The following is a 22,278-nucleotide window of genomic DNA, read 5'->3' on the forward strand; positions in this document are numbered from 1 at the left end:
AAAAATATTATCGCGTTCAACAACACACACACACGCCTCAAATCCGTTTTGATATCAGTGACAAACACACACCTACAGGGGAGAGCACAAGGTCACCTTAAAAGACGGGTTATCTCGCTTGGCCAGGTCACGAGATTGCCCGTCAATATACAACAGGGAAAACTCGTGATAGTGAAGACACACGCTCACATTGTTTTCACGCGCGGTGTGGGAAATTTGATTATGCAATCATACCACAAGTGTCTTCCTGTTTTGTGTGACGAGCGCAAACATCCAGGAACAGAACATAAACTTTGTTTACTGCTGTGAGGATGGCTGCGCGTGCAGTGTCGGCGTGCGTGCTATTTGCAGGGTTGCCTCCCGCGTTCAGTTTGGTGAGCCTTTCTCTTTGATTTGTTTTCCATGTAGTAAAACAACCAGCTTTGCAGTGTCAAATACATTTTTAATCACGATTAAAGTTTAGAGTGCAAGTTATTGAGAAAGTCACACCAAAAACGGACAGGCAAAATATGGCTATTAAAGTTTGCCTTGTAAAATGTTCATAGTGTATGCATACATGTATGATTTGTGGCTATCAGTTGTATACCTGTGTGTGTTGTACTTGAAGTTGTAGTGAATCTCACATGAAAGAGATCGAACATGTGACAAATGGTATAAATCGTCGCTGTAATTCAAAATATCTTGTATCTCAATTTTTGAGGTTTTGGAACTAAAACAATAGTATTAAATTAAGCTCCCTTAATTATTTGTTTACCTGTGTGGTGATAAAAGCTCAAAGCTCCAACTGCTTTCTAAAGTGAAGAAAAGTTCATGAGAAGAAAACTCTATCTTCATTTGTTTGAAGTGAGCAGCAAAAAAAAAAAATTCAAGTTAAAGTTACGAGGTTTCCGTGCCACACTTGGACGGAAACTATGTAATAATATATGACAGACACGGGCTGTTGTATTTTAAGCATGCCTGAAACAAAACTCATATCCATTGGATAAAAAGTTCCTGTATGATGTATCTCAATATTTTCTCAGTTGTATGGAATATCATTAATAACTGACATAAACACACTAGCTGATGAAGAATGGTATCGCACTGTTTTAAGGAAAATATCAACCCATGAATTGATGTTATATATTTGAAGCGGTGCTTTTTCAAAACTTTTTTTTTTTCGTTTTTCTCAAAACAGCAAAAATTGAGATACTGTACGAAGTTTGTGAATGACAGCAACGAAATATTGGAGTACTGTTCAACATGTCACTTTTGGTTTTGCAGGAAGAAGCTGTTCTTTGTGGTGGAGTTCACTGCTATGGTGAGTTGCTCTCTTGTTGACACAAGAGTTTTAAGTGTGTATAAAACATTTGTTGTGCTGTGCTGTGCTGGATGATTAAACATGTACCAATTAACAATATTTGTGACAAAAAGAGTGTCCAATACTGTTTTCCTGTGGATGGGTGTTTATTTGTCTTTTCCCCTGTGTGTGTGTGTGTCAGTGTGTGCGTGTGTGTGCGTGCGTGTGTGTTAATGTTTTTACTTCGATAATTGAAAACAGTATTCATTGTGTTCCAGATAGCTCTGCACACTGCTGTACTGATGCTCTTGGAAACCAAAGCTGTTGTTATGAACCTTTGATTGAAGAGGCTTGTAAGTACAATAGTACAGTAACAATTAAAGGGGGTACAAGTAAAAATTTAAAAAAATACTACCGGTGTATAGCGTGGAGGGGGGCCTGTAGGGAAACCTGGAGAGCTTTGACCTGAAAACAAACAAGTAAACAAGCAAGCAAAACAATAAACATGTTCCCACCATATGAAGAACAAGTCCCTCCCCCCCCCCCCCCCTCTCTTTTATTTCAGGTAGTCTGTCTATGACATTTGTATACTTAGGTAGAGATAATAGACAATTGAACAACAGAAGGTGCCCTCTAAAGGTACCATTGTACTTGTTTGCAAAAGTCAAAACGCAATGCTTTTTTTCCCCCCAGGGTTTTGGACGCTGGTAGTGATCGGCGTGATCTTGATCGGGGCGATGTTGTTGTGCCTCTGCCGAGGGGTATACCGCTATCACAACGCCGGGCAGTACACAAAACTGCGGCTTCAGCAGCCGGGAGATTACGGCAGCATTCCCAGTCCGGTCCACACCATCCACATAGCCCCTCCACCAATCAGCGCCAGCCATGGCTCAGATAACTATGCTCACCTGCCTTCCTATGCCGCAGTTATGGGGGTATGTGTTTGTTTGGGATGATTTTTTTTTGTTTTTTGTAAATTTTTTCTTTCTTCCTTATCTGGGAAATTCAGGTCGTTTCATCCCAGTGGAAAGTTAGAAGTTTTTGTGCGTGTTTAGGTGTAATCAGCCACCTGCACTTCTGGCAGAGTGACCGAGGTCTTTTACCTGCCTCAGTGGTGACATGGATGTGGGACATGGATACTGTCTCTGAGTCTGCGCATTAAGTTGACATGCATCCCTCCCATGTGGTGGAGAAGAGGCTGGTGGTAGTCTGATGATGATGATGATAACTTTCGCTGAACTAAATGGACAGAGTACTTTGAATTTGACCGCCAACATTATTTTATAAATGCTATAAGTATGAGATAATAAAAAGAGTAGAAAAAAGCAACTGTTTTATTTTTCGTATCGTCTCTGTGTGATTATTTCTGTATTCTTTCTTTTTTTTCAGAGGGCTCCCCCAGCCTACAGTGAGAGGGAAGGCGGGAGATAACCTGGCGTTCATATCAAGGGTATTGCTCATCACACTTCGTTACTCAGTGTTGTGAATATCTCATGGAGTTCTTATGCCAGTGGAGAGATTCCTTTTGAACAAGTGCATATATTTCATGAAGCTCAGGGGAAATTGTCGGTTTGCTCAGTGCATATACATTCCTGGGTTGAGTTCTTGATCTATTTGGCATGTTGCATATTATGTCTGCACACTGGAACTATGTACGTGTACGTGGACTGAACATTATGTGTCAAATCATTCCACACTGAACAGAACATGCAAACTGCTTCAAAGGGTGTGACATATATGTGAAATGTTCATGCAGACTGGTGTGTACAAACCGAGTGTGCAAGTATTATAGTGTGTAGATCGATTTTAAAGCACAACTCAGATCAGTGTATGAAGGACAATGGTTTCAGGTTGTTCAGAATGTCCTGCACTGAAACCAAGAATTGACAAAATGTAAATTCAGTGGGGTCAACTTATGTGCAGACCTGCTAGTGACTTAACCCCCTTCGTGTGTACACGCAAGCACAAGACCAAGTGCGCACGAAAAAGATCCTGTAATCCATGTCGGAGTTCGGTGGGTTATGGAAACACGAAAATACCCAGCATGCCTACTCAACGAAAGCGGAGTGAGCTGACTATGCTCTCAGAGTATAGTGTGGGGAACCCAAATGGGCAAACGAGCTCACACGTAACCAGAAAATTCTGGAACGCAGAAGAAGAAGAATGAAGAGAATGTATGTCAACACTACCATTTACCATTCGCTTGGTAGTCTTAAAAGTTTCACATTCATACAAGGAGGTGCACAGCCTGGAAAAACTAATGAAAATAGGAAGCAATGTTTCCATATCTATGAGGAACAAGGAATTAACAAGGTTATCGGGGGAGGAAAGTGGCATGATAATGTTTAGGCTTTCAACACGGTGAAAATAGTGGCATAATTGAGTGAGGAAACCTTCACACAGCTGTTTGTAACATGTGAAATGAATATTTACTACACAGCAGTTACAATCCACACCACTGAGCTGCCACAGTGCAACCTCTCTTTTTGGACATAATTTTCTCACATTTTCTATTCATAAACTCTGTAAATTTACCCCCATTTTAAAGGTCCTTGTCTACATTTTTATACCGAAATCGCCATTTGACCATTAAAATGCTGAGTCTATTATCTACAAAGATCAACAATACACCCCCTTTCGATCAGGAAAGACGAAGCCAGTGTAGTCGTTTGAAAATTCATTGTAGTATTCCAGCGTAGTACTCATATAATAGGATATCCTTATTTAAAAAATGCCAAGCGCAAAACTCCTCTCAAATCCCGTGCATTTCGTGCGTTTAAAAAAAAAGCGTGGACAGCCCTCCAGTGTCAAACTGTTGCTGTACTTGTTTGGGCGTGGCTCTAAGCATAGTGACATGAATTTGATTGGTCAGTATTTTTAGGCAAAGCACATGTTCTCAGCAAACAGAAAACAAAATATTGGAAGCGTGAGTCACGCTACCCAAAAATAAAATCTTTTTTTACATATTTTTTTTTTTCTATAACTTTTTTCCCCATGGTTCATTCATCATCTGACATAACTTTTTAGCAAAATCTAACGATAAGATTATTGAAAAAAAGCAAAAATGTAGACGACCACCTTTAAGACTCCCTCTTTTTTGAGACCTGATTTTTTATGGCACCAGAATGTTGGTGCTTTTTATGTGTTCTTACAAAACAATGTATGTGTGAAAAGAGCAGAATGAGACATCAGGTTTTATAACAGTGGAATACTTGTAAAAAGTTAGTGTCTGACAATATTGAAACAAACTCCCACCACCACATCTTTTACCCTAGTGATGTTAGATCTACTCTGTGGTAACAGTTGAGAGAGAGAGAGAGAGTGTGTGTGTGTGCAAAATTGGATTGTACATATTTTACTGCCACTTTTTTTAGCAACTTTTCTGTGAGGCTGTTAATCTATGCATCTACATGTACTTGCAGTTGATATTTTCTTCAATGAACTTGTGCAGATTTTTACTCCATCGCACGTACAAAATCACATTTCACACTGGAGTTTATTCAGCTAAGTTTGTATATTGTGTATCGTACGGACTCTTACCAAAGCCTTCACATGGATTAATCCAACTTTCTATAATCCACATATAGCAGATGCATGCATGTACACACTGATATGGTAATTATGATGTGCACCACTGAGGGAATCAGGAAGATATTAAAAATAGTGGCACTTAATTATTGACACAGAACATTGATGACAGAGGGAAATATATCATACATTTTGTCAGTCCTACTTCTTCATTCTGAAACGATAAGTTCTGAAATCATGGTATGAACATTTTTGGCACGTGAAAGAGGGGGGGGGGGGGCACAGTTACTATGTGTACATGTGTATCTTTCAGGGAGAGCGAGAAAGAAAGTAATTATTATGAAACTGGCATAATCTACGGTAAAAAGGCTCTGTAACTGTCAGGGATAACAAGAAGAGCAAACGCTCGATCGAGTCACTTTCGCAGTTCTGAATATTATATGAGGCATCAGATGGACAGGAAGAAATTGCTATTCACAACACAATGAGTCACGTTCACATAAAATTTGAGCCCGGTCACTTTTATAGTTTCCGAGAAAAGCCCAACGTTAAGTTGTGTGTTGCCGAACAGAAAAGGCTAGTTATCTCCCTTGTTTTTCTGATAACGTTCGTAAAAGGCTACAGATGTAAATACTTTGATGTAAAGAATAATCCTACAAAGTTTCAATCACATCCGATGAACTTTGTCAAAGATATAAAATGTCTAATTTTTCCTTTGACGCTGACCTGTGACCTTGAAAAAGGTCAAAGGTCAACGAAACCATCGTTAAAGTGTAGAGGTCATTGGAGGTCACGACTAAACAAAATATGAGCCCGATCGCTTTGATAGTTTCCGAGAAAAGTCCAACGTTAAGGTGGTGTCTACAGACTCATATTTTGTTTAGTCGTGACCTCCAATGACCTCTACACTTTAACGATGGTTTCGTTGACCTTTGACCTTTTTCAAGGTCACAGGTCAGCGTCAAAGGAAAAATTAGACATTTTATATCTTTGACAAAGTTCATCGGATGTGATTGAAACTTTGTAGGATTATTCTTTACATCAAAGTATTTACATCTGTAGCCTTTTACGAACGTTATCAGAAAAACAAGGGAGATAACTAGCCTTTTCTGTTCGGCAACACACAACTTAACGTTGGGCTTTTCTCGGAAACTATAAAAGTGACCGGGCTCAAATTTTATGTGAACGTGACTCATTGTGTTGTGAATAGCAATTTCTTCCTGTCCATCTGATGCCTCATATAATATTCAGAACTGCGAAAGTGACTCGATCGAGCGTTTGCTCTTCTTGTTAGAATGTGTGTGTGTGCTTGCGTGTGTGTGTTTATGTGTGTGTGTACAGTGTGTATTGGGGGGACGTCACAACAGCTGGTGAAACACTACTCTAATGCATTGTAAATTATTCATGTCTTCATATTTCGTGAACCAAACTAGTAGCTCAATATAGGCGAAGTCGATTTTGGGGTCAATCGGGTGTCCAATGTCTGAAAAACACAGTTGCAATTGCGCAATTTTTAATTCTAGACACACTTGCACAAAGCAGTCTCAGAACAACACAATGCTATAAAAGTCAAATGTTTATTACATTTCATGCGAATGATCACTTTTTCAATTAACATTTTACAGAAGTACTCTCTCAGTCTCTCTAACTCACACACACACACACAAAGACCCAGGAAACAGTGCCCAAAGTTCATTTTCTTACGCAATAAGATACACAATAATGTACATAAAATAAATTTTTAAGATAATATTCATAATAAATAAATACTGAAAGAAAAATTCAAGATTTAATATTACAAAGGTAACAAGGTCTCATTTCATCTATTTCCACGCACACAAACACACCATTGCATACTCCCACATCTTCATGCATGTGTGCACACACTCTTCCTCTCATGCACAGTATGTTCTTTTACCCCAAACGATAAACAGCTTTGATCACCTAGTAGTTACAAAGTAATGTTTTGAGAAACAAATACGAGATACATAAAATGCATGTCAAATGAGATACATCTATAACTGTATAAGATTACTAATATCTTCTGCCAACAAACATCCAGCTCAATACACTGGATGTCTTTTACCCCTAGTACCGCAAATGCATGTGGGACCTACATAAACAAAATAATAATGAAGCAGTGTGGTGGATATTCAAAATAATAAATAAATATGAAATGGAAAGGGAGGTAGGGCTTATAAGAACACAAGGCAACATAGGACACCACTTATTTCAACCTTATCTTCTCCTAAATTGCAGAAAATAGATAAAAATAAAAATGATGACGGCTACCACTCTTGAACGGAAGAAAGCCCCTCTGTATCAGAAATGGATTTACAATATAAAGTTGTGCACACCTAAGACTTGAAAAAGATGGCGTTACTTCCTACGTCACGGAAGGTGAAGGGGTTAATGGGTTATTAGATGCAAAGGTAATTATTAGTAAATCATGTTTAATCCGTCCTAAGTCTGCAAATTCACTCAAGCAATGGCATCACTAAAAATCACTGGTTAATATCATTTCCTCTTGCAAGGGTGAACTTTTCTTCAGGATTAGTATCTTAAGAATGACTTTACTATGCATCTATTTCATGATTATGAAGTATTTGATTACTAATCAGCACACCATTGTCGCTATTTCGTACCAATTAATTTATTGTTTAAGTAATTAATACCAATTATTTGTCTGTTAAAAAGCATCTGATTTTCAGGTCATCAAATTACAAGGAAGACAGTATGAAGTCTTCAAGGAGAACACTTGCACATACATGTATTTCTCACATGTAATAGCAGAAAAATAGTAGATGACTCTAGATGTAACAGTAGATGACAGTACATGTAATAGAAAATTCAGGCTTCATTTCTTGGTGAGTTTGAAAATGAATGAAAACACTTAAGTTTAAAATCATAAAAACATTACCCTGATGCAACTGAATACAACTTTACTATATGAACAAAAATCCTATACAAGAAAATCTTCTGTGGTTATTTTGCTGAAGATCCTCATAATCCTTAAAAATAAACAACACATAACACACTCACACACACACACACACACACACACACATGCAGACACAAACTCACCCTAATGTCTGTTTAACAATTTACATATATGCATGACAAGAGCCAGAATATCAAATGTTCGCTCCACAATCATTTGATTTATGCTGTAGCAAAGATTAAACAAGAAGGGCAAAGCCCATACGACTCACATGCTTTACACATTTTTCCTACCAAAATACATGTGACCTTGACCCAAGGTCAAGGTCATCCAAGGTCATGCAACACAAAGCTGTTAATTCAAGACATAGGAAGTACAATGGTGCTTATTGGCTCTTTCTACCATGAGATATGGTCACTTTTAGTGGTTCACTACCTTATTTTGGTCACATTTCATAAGGGTCAAAGTGACCTTGACCTTGATCATATGTGACCAAATGTGTCTCATGATGAAAGCATAACATGTGCCCCACATAATTTTTAAGTTTGAAACAGTTATCTTCCATAGTTCAGGGTCAAGGTCACTTCAAAATATGTATACAATCCAACTTTGAAGAGCTCCTGTGACCTTGACCTTGAAGCAAGGTAAACCAAACTGGTATCAAAAGATGGGGCTTACTTTGCCCTATATATCATATATAGGTGAGGTATTCAATCTCAAAAACTTCAGAGAAAATGTGAAAAATGTGAAAAATAGCTGTTTTTTAGGCAACATTTATGGCCCCTGCGACCTTGACCTTGAAGCAAGGTCAAGATGCTATGTATGTTTTTTGGGGCCTTGTCATCATACACCATCTTGCCAAATTTGGTACTGATAGACTGAATAGTGTCCAAGAAATATCCAACGTTAAAGTTTTCCGGACGGACGGACGGACGACTCGGGTGAGTACATAGACTCACTTTTGCTTCGCATGTGAGTCAAAAAACCATGAAACATTTCTTACATACTGCTTGACTAAACTCTTTACAAAAATTGACTATATTCTATACAAGAAACACTTAACAAGGGTAAAAGGAGAAACAGAATCTGTTAGTCGCCTCTTACGACATGCTGGGGAGCATCGGGTAAATTCTTTATCGTCCCAACCAATATGGGACTCCCCCTAACCCACGGGGGGTCCACACAGGCGTATCTGTTTAATTTTCACAGACTTGAAAGCAAAGGACCCATCACAAATGTGATCCACATAAAAACATGGATTTTGAATCAGCTACAAAACAGGATTTCTAAACTCAATACTGGTTGTATTTTCGTCAGAAATGCATACCACGTACACCTACACTTGAATGAATGTATTTTAGCAAAACACTTCACATAAAGCAGCAGTAATATTATCATCAAACAAACACACAAATACATCTTCAGTTTTGCAACATTGTTTTTATTTTTATTTTTTTATGGATGTGGAAGGAAGACAGGGGTGGGGTAAACTGCTTACAACTTCTTGAACCAAAAAAGCAAATACTCATATGACTCCCCTTCATCACACCTAATATGAATCGGACACAAATTATCTGATCAATCTTCACTGTGCTTCCTGGGTCGTTGACGACCCAGAGTCTCGCAAAAGTGTCCGTTTCTCTGAAACTATTGGGAGTTTTTGATTGAGAATTTATGTAATCTTCAAACACAATAAAACATCCCATTCGACCTCTTTTTGAAGGATAATCTCAGTAAACAAACTAATGAATGATGACGTAGTTTAAACTACACAGTCCGGATGTTGTTGGTCGTGGACAACCCATATGAAATTGAAGAAGGAATTTCACGGTGGTTAACTTTATTCGGATGGTGTGGGTCATGTACGACCCAAAGCATTTGGCCCATTGCAGTACCTCTCCTTCCCAAAGGAAAAGGCAGCATTCATTCCATTTGCTGCGCATGTGTACAAGAATACAGAGATACATTCAGACAAAACAGAATTACAATTATGAATTTTGTTAGTGGAAGAACAATGACAAAGATCATTTGAAACCTCTTTACGATGCACCCCCTCACAAGATTAATGGCAACCCCCACATCAGCTGCAACCATTTTGATTTGAAGTTAACTTTAAAAAAAAGGACACAGAAAACAGCCACAATTCCCTCAAAAAACCACCTTTTCAAAACCAAAACACTGCCAGAAATTCACCCCAAACTGGCAAATGTCCGTTTTGATGTCATCCTAACATCATTCATTGCACTCACAATGTTGTGTAAAAGAGCAAAAGTGAACACTCAGAGTGCTCCCGTTCACCTGCATTTACAACAGTGTACAGGAGGAACTACATCTCTGCAAACTGTTTTCATCCACTGTCTCTCCAGGCTGGATTTCCACACAGTTCAGCTTCCAGAACATGTGATGAAATAAAATGGTAGTAATTATGAAGATGCTCATTTTTTCTCCTTTTGTTTCATCACTGTGCAGCACAGCAGATTCAGCCCAAGCATACACGAGTGTGCATGTTCTTGCAAGTACTGTAAATGTGTTTGTGCATGTGTGTGTGCGTGTATGTGTGCGTCTGTGCATATCTGCAAGTAACATTTGCAAATGTGTGTGTGTGTGTGTGTGTGTGTGTGTGTGCATACGTGTGCGTGCCTGTGTGTGTCTCTGTGTGTGCAAGACACACCAGCAGACATGCATGCACATGTTCATGTGGCGGTGCATTCATTCATCCACCTAGCTGCAATTTGTTCAAACGCACACACAGATAGAAGGGGGCCACGAACACAGTTGTTCCTGGCTGCACAATTCTTCTACTTTTCTGCTTAAGATCTTGATTTTTGATTAGTTAAAACAATGTTTTGTTTTTGGCAACAGTATTAAACAGTAAGCACAGGTACCGTTAAATGTCCCTGAACTCACACATCATTTTGACTTTTCAAATCACATTCACAGAATGGAAGAAAATGAAACACACACACAAAAACACATCAAAACACACAACAAAACACACACCAAAAAAATCCCTCAAAGCACCAGCTGTCAATCTCATATTTGAATCAGGCCATGATTGTAAGCAAAACACCAGCAGAGTTTTTAAATACACACAAGCAGAAAACCAGCAGAGAAACACAGGGTTTTTTTTATGGCCGTACATGGAAAAACCCACTCGTGCAAACCATGATTGCACATGAAAGTTGCAGCCTACAAATGCAGAAGAAAAAGCAAGTTCTTCACAAGGTCCCTGTACAGCTCACTCCAAACTTGTCTCTGCCTCACCAAAGTAGAACGCCATTGCTGACACATACGGGCATCAGAACACAAGATCTTTACTTATTCCCCCCTCTGCTTCTTTCTCTCTGTAAAGGTGTAGGGCTAGTTATTTTTCAGTAACTTACCCAACAACCAAAATCACTTACCCAACAACGGGCCTGAATCCTCGATAGCTCACAGGTTGATGAGTTAGACTTTCAGGGAACTACTTTAGCGATTGAAAAGTTCCGAACGCTCCAATGTACGAAATATACATCTCTAGACCAAACAATACAAACATACTGCATTTAAACTGGCAACTACAGGCTTGAACACATTAATCTCCATATAAAATCTATGAGTTTGGTTGTTTTCTAAATCCAAATCTAACGATCAGTGCAGAGAAACTCGCTTTAGATCTCTTATGAGTGCACGCAAACTCCCAAGGCAAGTAACTCTCGTACGACAAGAGTAGTTCCCCTTCCAAATTTTCTGAACTGAGTTGCTTGGACAAGAGACTGCAATCCGACGGTTAGTTTTCGACAATATTTCATTTTATAAACAGATCACACGCAACCAAATGCACACATCGCATCAATTTAAAGAACATACAGCGATTTCATACACTATTTTGCCCCAGAAAACGGAACTTCATACAGTTTTTAACGTTGGAACACGGGTGCAAAAGTTCGTCTGCTTGTCCCATTCGAAGAAAGAACATTTCCTAAGCGATACCAAAACATGACCAGAACACACACTATCTGCCCTACCGGCACAGCAGAATAACAACATAACTGTGTACTTGATTTTAGTCCAAAACAGGGAAACTGACAAGAAGTGTTAACAGAATTGATTGATTTTCCCTGAACTATACAACCGCGCATTATTCAATCGCCAGCGCAGGTAGACTGGTTGAGTGATTTGGATTCGATCAAACTTTCGCACAAAAACTCCTCTTTTCTTTGAATAACTGAAGAAAGGAGGAATAAAGAGGTTACATACCTCGTCTCAGTGATTATCAAAAATAATGGTCTCAGTTCGCGGTCATGAAAAAGCTCGCTGAAGCTCGCATTTTTCATGATCCGCTAACTTCGACCATTATTTGTGATAATCACTGAGACTCGGCATGTAACCTCTACGTCTCTGTCCAGTTTGTCTCTCCCTAACAAAACTAGCACGCCATTGCTGACACATACAGAACACAAGATCTTACCGTCTCTGTACAGTTTGTCTCTCTCTAACAAAACTAGCACGCCATTGCTGACACATATAGACAACAGAACACAAGATCTTCACATCTCTGTGCAGTTTGTCTCTCCCTAACAAAACTAACATGCCATTGCTGACACGTACAGAACACAAGATCTTCACGTCTCTGTGCAGTTTGTCTCTCCCAAGCAAAACTAGCACGTCATTGCTGACACGTACAGATAGCTAAAAATAAGATCTTCACATTTCTGACACATACAGGCAGCAGAACGACACAGAGCACGATGACATTTCGCAGCAAGGCCTTCCAGTCAGCAGTTTCAGTGTACCTGACTGTAAGTACGTCCCCGCGTCTTAACAATACAATGGGTTGCAATCTAAACCAGAGGAAAGAGAAACTTATCACGTCCCTGTGCAAATCACCCCACACTCGTCTCTCCCTCACAAAACCAGCACGCCATTGGTAATACAGACCGGCAGCAGAACGGCACAGAACACAATGACGCTTTGCAGCATCGCCTTCCAGTCAACAGGTACAGCGTACTTGACTGTTAGTACGTCACTGTACAGTTCACCCCGAACTCGTCTCTCCCTCACAAAACCAGCACGCCATTGGTGATACAGACCGGCAGCAGAACGGCACAGAACACAATGACGTTTCGAAGCATGGCCTTCCAGTCGTCGGGCACAGCGTACTTGACGAGCGCGTTACAAATGGCGTTGATCTCGTGCGCGACGCAGATGAGGATGAAGGACGTGACGACGACGTTGAGTACGGGGTAGCTCGGCAACATCACCAACACGCCGTGGGTGTCTGCCGCCAGCCACACGTGGTACTGGCAGATAAACAGCTGCAACAACATTCACAGATAGATACAGTGGAACGCCCCTTTTAAGCCACCCAAATTCAAAGACTTCCCCACTGTTAAGACCTTGCTTTTTCACATTTTCTGTTCATAACCTCTGTAAATTTACGGATGGTACTGGAAAAAACCCAGCTGCAACAACATTCACAGATAAATACAGTGTCACCCCCCTTTTAAGACCCCTTAATTTGACCTTGCTTTTTTAGATGTTCTGTTCATAATTTAAAGTTAAATTTTGTCTTCTGTGCAAGGCACTTGGAAATCAGATCTCCACACATCAGCTTCATGCTCTTAACCTCTCCAATGATTAAAATCTCCAGCAAAGTCTCTTGAAACCCTGTACATGTACCTCCAATGAGATTTTGCCAAACCAGATCTCCACTCATTAGCTTTACACTCTAAACCTCTCCAATGCTAAATACTGCAGCAAAGTCTCTTCTAAAACCGATACCTCCAAAGAGATTTTGCCAAACCAGATCTCCACTCATTAGCTTTACACTCTAAACCTCTCCAATGCTAAATACTGCAGCAAAGTCTCTTCTAAAACCGATACCTCCAAAGAGATTTTGCCAAACCAGATCTCCACTCATTAGCTTTACACTCTAAACCTCTCCAATGCTAAATACTGCAGCAAAGTCTCTTCTAAAACCGATACCTCCAAAGAGATTTTGCCAAACCAGATCTCCACTCATTAGCTTTACACTCTAAACCTCTCCAATGCTAAATACTCAATCAATATGAGGCTTATATCGCGCGTATTCCGTGGGTACAGTTCTAAGCGCAGGGATTTATTTATTTGTTAATTTTTTATTTTATGCAATTTATATCGCGCACATATTCAAGGCGCAGGGATTTATTTATGCCGTGTGAGATGGAATTTTTTTACACAATACATCACGCATTCACATCGGCCAGCAGATCACAGCAAATACTGCAGCAAAGTCTCTTCTAAAACCGATACCTCCAAAGAGATTTTGCCAAACCAGATCTCCACTCATCACATTGTACGCTCTAAACCTCTCCAATGCTAAAAACCACATCAAAGTTCCCTCAAAACCCATACCTCCAAGGAGATTTTGCCAAACCAGGCAAAGAAGGAGCTGTATCGAGTCCGGAGCCAGCCAGGTACGTTCCGTAACAAGATGTAGGATACAACCTGCAGTAAAACAAAGAGAACATTTTCACTTGAATATGTCTTAACAATATATGGATTACAATATGAAACAGAACAAAGAGAAACTTCTCACCTGGATTTGTAATTTTTTGCACATTAGCTGACTGAAACAGTCGCAGATTCATACATTTCCTTGAACAACTAGTTCTTTCTTTTTCACCAAAAATTCTGATATTCATTTTCAGTGAATGATACAAGAAAAAGAAACAGAAGAAGAAAATGAAGAAGAAAAAGAAAACCAGTGAACCCGTAGTGTTTCACAAAAACATTTCAAATCACCATACCGAACTAACCTAATCCTTACAGCCGTTGTTTCGTTTCTAATGAATGCTACTTTTCAACCCTCCCTCATGTGCAAATGCCTGATGTCTTTTTTCAAGTAACACAACAAGAAGAAATCAAGACGCTAGCCACTCACGGGGATGAAGACGATGTAGGAATGGACGTCGTTGCACTGTGGTTTGTTGGTGCACAGAAAGGAGAACAACACGTAGCTCTGAAACAGTTATATTAAATAATAAAAACGGGTATTTATATAGCGCCTTATCCGAAGTTCAAAGCGCGTATGCCGTGTGAGATGGAATTGTTTACACAATATGTGTAAAACAGTTAAACAACAGTTAAACAGTCATGTTAAAAGATCAGATGCTTAGCAAGGTTCATTACATTTAAAATGTGCACACACACTGAGATTGGCAGACCAACGCAGACACAGACACATGCACCCACAGACTGACAGACAAACTCACACACATACAGGTATGCACGAAGCCAGACACACACACACAAATATTACTCTCGCTCACACACACAACCCTCTCACACAGAGATTTACACAGACGCTCTATTACCCCACCAAGCGGCCGGGATTTTAACACCGAACCTTCCGCGTAGCAGGCCGGCGTCTTATCCAATAGGCCTCTGCGCCCGTCCGATTGCAAGTTTGACTCCGTTCGTGTCAAACTCCGGAAGCATGGTTGTCACGCGCAAAATGTTCCCATCAATAAATGTCACTAGTGTGTGTCCCATACAAGTGGTGTGAGACCTTATTTCTTCTGGGTTATTCTTTCCCTTTCTCTTCAGTCCGTGGGCACGTGGTTGTAGGGGGGATGTCTGCTTTTCAGCTATTATGATTGGTCAGTGGAAGTGACGTCGCGCATAACGCCGGTGGCTAGCAGGCATGCGTGATTAGCTTGCAGACTGGGGATTGACGACGCACAGGAAGGGTAGCTAGCACAGGTTTATTGCAAGCCAAGTTTCCTTAACTTTTGTTCCTGAGAGGATAAAGCTAAACGGCTGTGGTTTTTGTTTAAATCCGCCGTGCCGGGCTGCGTGGATATCTTTTGTTCCCCTGCTTGTGTTCAAGGAAGCGCCGCTAAGATTTTCCCCTTCATTTCTCACAGGTTGTTTGGTGAGAAGTGTGTCAGTCTGGGTGTCGCCAATTTGACTTCTCTAGTAGCCGGAATGTGTGTAAGTGTGTGAATGAACAGTAAGTCTGAAACCCCTTTTGTTGCTCTTCGTTTTTCGTTTTGTTAGGCTTTCATTTGGGGTGGTGGGGAGGTATCATTTTCACCCCATGTTTTTCCGTGGTTGAGTGGTGTATGAGCGAACTCTAGGCTTTTTATGTCGAAATTTCTAATTCTCAAAATGGCGACTTTCTAGCCAATATGGAGAATTGATAAACACTTAAATTAAGGGAGACATGTATTCCCTAGCATATTCTCTAATAAGTTCAGAATTTGACATAGAGAATTTTTGGATTAACTTGGATTTTAAATGACCAGTGTAATGGTGGTCCCATGTAAGACAGAGTCAATATGAACAGATTGTTGTGCTATGTCACAAGATGTACAAGTCCCATGTTTCAAGCATATTCATGTAATAATGTCCTAGTATTTTGTCGGAAAACCTTGTGGAGTGAGTTTCATGGATTGGGGGTTGAGAAATTGTAAATTTGTCATGAAACTGGATTTTTGGTATTTCTTGTGTAAAACAAAATGGCGGATTTGTGGGAATAGTGGTTGCCCTTGGAGGGAGTTGATTATTTGCCTTGTCAGAAATCGAAAGTTATTTCCCCTGGCCAATATGGCCGCTGCCCTGTTTACCCAAAACATAAACTTTTTGTGAAAGTGTGTTTGACTTGAGAAATTTTTGCACATTGCTTTCCCAAGTTAACTTTTATAAATTGAACTTATGATTTTAGGGTTTTATATTTCATGGAGAGGTCAACCGGAAGTAACCTTCAGCCATTTTGAAACTTTGTTGACATTGTTTTGAAAAACTGTGTACTTGGATACCAGTTTGTTTTCATGTAGGTTTTTGGAACTTTTTCAGTGTTTTGGAGTTTAATTCAGACTCTGATAATTTTCTGGAACTTTTTGCTATAAAGTTAATAGTCAGTTGGACTTTGAAAATTTTTGGGGAAAGTTTTCCAAATATTTTATACATAAGAACAAAGTGGAACTTAGTTTTTGGGAGTGATGCTTTGTCACCATAAAAGGCTAAGGTTAATATTGACTTGGGAGAACGTTGTGCAATTAAGAAACGTTCTGGTTTTAAGATAGTTAGACTTGAACATAAGTTATTATGTTGCGCAGAACCTGCTTACCTGCCTATCTGCCTATCTACCTACCTACTTATCCTGGTACCTACTACCCTGGTGCCTGCCGTTCTGCTGGGTGGTGATGATGATGTGCGTACCTAGCCATTCCCTGGCTGGGGTTTCCCGGTTCCCTGCAACCCTGGGATGCAGTGTTCAGGAGGAGAAGTGGTATCGTTTTCATTGAGTTTTGGGAACATTGACTTTTTGGGGATTACATGAACAATACGGTGTTCCCCTCTACACGAACAATCCGTTGTTCTCCGCTTGATAGCGTGTTTATGTTCCGCCGATAGCATTCTCCGTCGAACCACGGTAACCCTTTATTGCATAATTTCCGTGAATGTTCACCGGGTTAATATTCATGCGCGACTGTACCAGAGACTGTGCAATATCATGATTGATTTGTGACATTGATGAACCGTGGGATCAAACGTTCTGTTAATGAATTGAAATCACAGAGACATTGGGTGATCACTGCGCTTGAGTGTTAACAAAACCCCCTCATGTATTGAAAACTAACCTAGACAAAGGGTTCTTGGATTTCTGAGTGTGCCCAGAGATATTTTGTGGTGAATTGATGTTTGTGTCAAGCTAATGAGGTGTTGTGTGATTTTGGGTGAACTATTAGTGCAAGCAGGACCTCACATCGATGGATCATCACTTGTGATTATCTATTTATTGGTCGTTCTGGTTTGAGAAACAAGCGCGGTAATTGTGTTAATAACTTATTGGCTTCAATTTTTGATTAGTTAGTTAATGTGATTGAATTAGTGATTTAGTTTTAGATTCAATTAGCTTTTGTTGGTTAACCCCTTAAGTTTGAGAGAGAGTGTGCTTGTTGTCTTGTATTGTGTATTTATGTGAATAAATTTATTCTTCCTCTTTAATTCAAAAACTATACCGGTCTTGTCTTGCCTTTCATTTTTAATCTCACATTTCTTTTTCTTTTATTTTGTACCACATACAATATTTCTCACGCTTGCTTTAGTTGGGACAAAGAAGGAAAGCGAGAGACATACAACAACTCACCCCCAGGCCAAGCAGCCCCAGGAAACACAGTGCCCATGAGATAGGACGCGAGAACAGATGCTGACTGTGGTTGTCCTCGATCCACTTGTAGCGCAGCAGCACTTGGTAGCCAAAGCCAAACAGCATCCCATACAGTATGCTCTGAAACACACAACATATCACTTCAACAGTCAGCAGCACTTGGTAGCCAAAGCCAAACAGCATCCCATACAGTATGCTCTGAAACACACAACATATCACTTCAACAGTCAGCAGCACTTGGTAGCCAAAGCCAAACAGCATTCCATACAGTATGCTCTGAAACACAACATATCACTTCAACAGTCAGCAGCACTTGGTAGCCAAAGCCAAACAGCATCCCATACAGTATGCTCTGAAACACACAACATATCACTTCAACAGTCAGCAGCACTTGGTAGCCAAAGCCAAACAGCATCCCATACAGTATGCTCTGAAACACACAACATATCACTTCAACAGTCAGCAGCACTTGGTAGCCAAAGCCAAACAGCATCCCATACACTACGCTCTGAAACACACGACAAATATTCAGTTCAAGTCTAGTGGTAGAGGGATACCTGCGATGAAAGGACACCCTTCGGACCAGCCAAAAAAGAAAAAAAAATTTCCTCCGAAAAAGGCGTATGGCTGCCTAAATGGCGGGGTAAAAAACGGTCATAGTATACACGTAAAATTCCACTCGTGCAAAAAACACGAGTGTACGTGGGAGTTTCAGCCCACGAACGCAGAAGAAGAAGAAGAAGGACCAGCCAAAAATGTCCCAATATTGCAGACGGCATGTCACGACAGGTTTATTTTGGTGGAATAATAAAGACACAACGAAATGTGTCCTTTCATGGAAGGGACATTAATTTGTACAACTGTACATCAAACCTGTCTGTAACAACCACCCAAGGGACCGACCAAAAGTGCTTATAGACAGGTGCTTGTTATAGAAAGGTGAATCATTAGGACAAAACCTCGTCCGGGTTTCTTTGGGGTGGTTGTCAGGGGCAGGTGGTCTTTATCACGAGGGGTCCACACACCAAAAATTCTTTCATCGCAGGCACCACTGTACATACAAACAGCCATCTCCTAACTGAACGCTTTCACAAGTTACCAATACAACTTACCATGAGCTGCTCAAAACACAAAACATTCTTTATTTGGTGTTTAACGTCGTTTTCAACCACGAAGGTTATATCGCGACGGGGAAAGGGGGGAGATGGGATAGAGCCACTTGTCAATTGTTTCTTGTTCACAAAAGCACTAATCAAAAATTTGCTCCAGGGGCTTGCAACGTAGTACAATGTATTACCTTCCTGGGAGAATGCAAGTTTCCAGTACAAAGGACTTAACATTTCTTACATACTGCTTGACTAAAATCTTTACAAAAATTGACTATATTCTATACAAGAAACACTTAACAAGGGTAAAAAGAGAAACAGAATCCGTTAGTCGCCTCTTACGACATGCTGGGGAGCATCGGGTAAATTCTTCCCCCTAACCCGCGGGGGGTAAAACACAAAACAGGTTCAACTCTTATATTGAAGAAAATAATCAAGGGAGGTTTCACAAGCTTGTGTTGCCATCTCGTAATGCGTTAGAAACAAACTTCCAGTATATCACTTGGACCCATGTTTGACGTTTTACATGCACACACTGAAGAAAAAACCTGTTTTATCAAGTTTTTATACTCCCAAAACCACAAAGGCAAAGAGATAATTATGATATCTCAGTAATTTGAAACAGAAACTACCCAGAGCAGTTTAATTCTCACCATTCTGTCAAGCTGCCACCGAAAGCGCCACTCGTGTATGGAGTCATCCGAAGTGACAAACAGCGCTTTGAAAGGCCGGGTCAGGAACACTTTTTCAAAGAACACCTGCACACACACACACACATCACAGACACACTTTACAACAGCCAAAAAACAATCCTACAAGGGTACAGAAAACACGACTGATGTAAAAAAAACCAGATTTAGTCATATTCAGTACAGTGGAACCCTCCTTTTAAGACCTAAAGAATTCTGTGAAATTGAGGTCTTAACCACTTGACTGCCTTAGGACGGGTATACCCGTCATGCGCTTGTGCAGCCGCAGCGCCTTAGGACGGGTTTACCCGTCCTCTCTGTTCCGGGATTTTCCAGAAATGCTACGTCACTGCTGACACACAAATAGCAGCCAATGGCTTGATAGGATACCTCATTCTCATGAATAAACATAAATGGTGACGCGGTTTTGCGTCTGAAGGCTATTTTTGGCCTTGGCGACAGGGTAGGGGAGAGAAATCTCGACTCGTCAAAATGGCTAACGGTGACAGTCGACCGGGCCCTAGTAGGGAAAAACAAAGCCGGACTGACGCTACAGGCGGTGCAAATGATTATGGATACTGACAGGGGAAGGGGGAGATCTTCTTTCGGACGATTCGTTGGAAACAGGTAGATGATAGTGATTATAATCCTTTCTTGGAGCAAGCAAAACAGCCACCTGTGTTTGATCCACAGGCACCGGAAGATGCGCCGGACTGATTTTTCAAAAGTTCATATTTAAACATCATTATAAGCCAAACTAATTATCATTTCCATGATTAGACACTAAAAACAGATTCTTGGTTCAATTTCCCTCAAAAATAGGTTTTACTTACCTACCTACTGCCAGTTTGGAGCTAGAATTTTTTGTGTGAATTATTTGTCACAAAGATGTGAGTAGCATATTTGTGAGGTGAAACCACGTCGTGTTTTTAACCTCCCTAAATGTTGTACAGGCGAGGGTAGCTGACCGGACTGGCGTTATTCACGTGTTTCGGGTGTTGCACGTAAAACTGGCTTAGCTTGATGTGAGTTGTGTTTGAGACATGTAGCTGGTCTGGGGTAAATAACGTCACAGCGTGTGAGATTTCCAACCGGGAAGGTTGTTCAGCGGGTGTCAGACTTGTTCTGGGAACAAGTACTCTTTCAAGAGACGGGTCTCTTAAGGTAAATGATTTACTATGTTGTATATTAGTGACGTTGGAATACATAGCTGGAGCGTAAAGGTTAGTGTGTATAAAGTGCACCCAATCTTAGTGTGAAGCGTTGAGAGAATTCTTGATGTAATTGTTTCACGGTTTTTCATGGGGAATTTCTTGAACATAATTGCTAGGCATTTATGTTATGTTTAAGACGGTCATGCTTTGTATGGGGAGTGTTATTCATTGATTAAGTGTTAGTTTGGATATTGAATCTGTACGGAATGTGAACGTGGAATGAACGAGAATGTATGAGTGGTACATGAACGTTTGGAAGAAGAGATGGTTTTAGAGAATGTTGTATTAAGACTTGGTTAAATTCTTTAGGAGTTTCCATGAGGGTTTTCCATGGCGTATAAGGGAGGGACCTTACACGAGAGAAGCGCTAGACGACGGTGGAAGCAAGGGACCACCTCTGCGCAGATGACTAGACGAGTGGAGTCTTCATCGAGACCGGTCGTAGCTGACGACGGTTGTTTCCGCTACGGGCGGAAGGGTTTCGCAGGGAGAAACCTGGAAGGTGTGTGTTGGCATCTTCAGAGAGAGGTGTGTTGGCATCTTCAGTGAAAGGTGTGTGTTGGCATCTTCAGTGAAAGGTGTGTGTGGCATCTTCAGTGAAAGGTGTGTGTGGCATCTTCAGCGAAAGGTGTGTGTTAGCATCTCTGTGTGTTGGCATCTGAATTCATTATTCTACGACGATTCAGCGAGACAAGTAAGTGAACTGGCGACATGCAGTGAGCCGTGAGACGAACTCGTGAGTGTCTGTTGGTACCTTCTTGTGTGCGTTAATCTATATTTGAGAAAGCATTGTTATAATATGTATTTACATGCCTTGAGTGAAAGCTGGAAGATTGTGCGAACTGTGTGTTGAAAAGTTGTTCGTATTGATGTATTTAAAGTGAAGACGTATGTTGTTTTGGTTGAGGAAATAATGAGCCTGCATCCTCCCAAGTTCTGTTTTTGAAGTGTTTGGTGTGAAAGGGTAGAGACAGTGCAAAAGGGCAGAACACGCATAATAAATTCACATGCAAACCACTTCGTGACATTATTACACCCCGAACTCCAATATTCCTGCGAACGCCAAGAAGAAGAAGAAGACTCCAATATTCCCTGGCAGTCAGGAATGCACATACGCAAGTTTTGATTGGCAGCGAAAGGGTTAAAAAGGAGGGAGTCTGGAATTGGGGGTAAAGTGACAGAGGTTATGAACAGAACATCTGAGAAAACAGGGTCTTAAAAAGGAGGGAGTCTGGAATTGGGGGGTCTTAAATGGGAGGATCCAATGTATTCATCATTAGCTACACTCAATAAATATAACTACATTCTCGAAAGCCTGATATCAATTGGGCAAAGTCGACTTTGGGAAGTCTACTTCACGAAGTTCGCTGCAAGAAGCTTTGG

General features: G+C 40.5%; 2 protein-coding genes across 4 annotated transcripts in view; one reads left to right on the forward strand and one right to left on the reverse strand.

Annotated features, from left to right (window-relative positions):
• Nucleotides 1-22,278, reverse strand: part of LOC138959943 (N-acetylneuraminate (7)9-O-acetyltransferase-like) — a 167,038-nt gene that overhangs the window by 121,129 nt on the left and 23,631 nt on the right. For 2 of the 3 annotated variants that reach the window (XM_070331627.1, XM_070331625.1), the window contains 6 exons: nucleotides 19,646-19,750; nucleotides 17,866-18,006; nucleotides 14,653-14,730; nucleotides 14,124-14,216; nucleotides 12,119-13,045; nucleotides 6,371-11,060 (listed from right to left, as the gene is read on the reverse strand). In XM_070331627.1, the coding sequence (XP_070187728.1) occupies nucleotides 12,788-13,045; nucleotides 14,124-14,216; nucleotides 14,653-14,730; nucleotides 17,866-18,006; nucleotides 19,646-19,750 (675 nt within the window). In that variant the 3' untranslated portion in view covers nucleotides 6,371-11,060; nucleotides 12,119-12,787. Of the gene's footprint in view, nucleotides 1-6,370; nucleotides 11,061-12,118; nucleotides 13,046-14,123; nucleotides 14,217-14,652; nucleotides 14,731-17,865; nucleotides 18,007-19,645; nucleotides 19,751-22,278 lie in introns of those variants that run through there. The other variant, XM_070331626.1, reaches the window with a different exon arrangement.
• Nucleotides 118-4,316, forward strand: LOC138959950 (uncharacterized). The gene is made up of 5 exons (XM_070331634.1): nucleotides 118-374; nucleotides 1,264-1,300; nucleotides 1,558-1,632; nucleotides 1,973-2,214; nucleotides 2,669-4,316. The coding sequence occupies exons 1-5, from the start codon at nucleotides 312-314 to the stop codon at nucleotides 2,708-2,710; spliced, it is 459 nt and encodes a 152-aa protein (XP_070187735.1). The 5' UTR covers nucleotides 118-311; the 3' UTR covers nucleotides 2,711-4,316.

Source organism: Littorina saxatilis, linkage group LG2, assembly GCF_037325665.1.
Source record: "Littorina saxatilis isolate snail1 linkage group LG2, US_GU_Lsax_2.0, whole genome shotgun sequence".
Taxonomy (NCBI): domain Eukaryota; kingdom Metazoa; phylum Mollusca; class Gastropoda; order Littorinimorpha; family Littorinidae; genus Littorina; species Littorina saxatilis.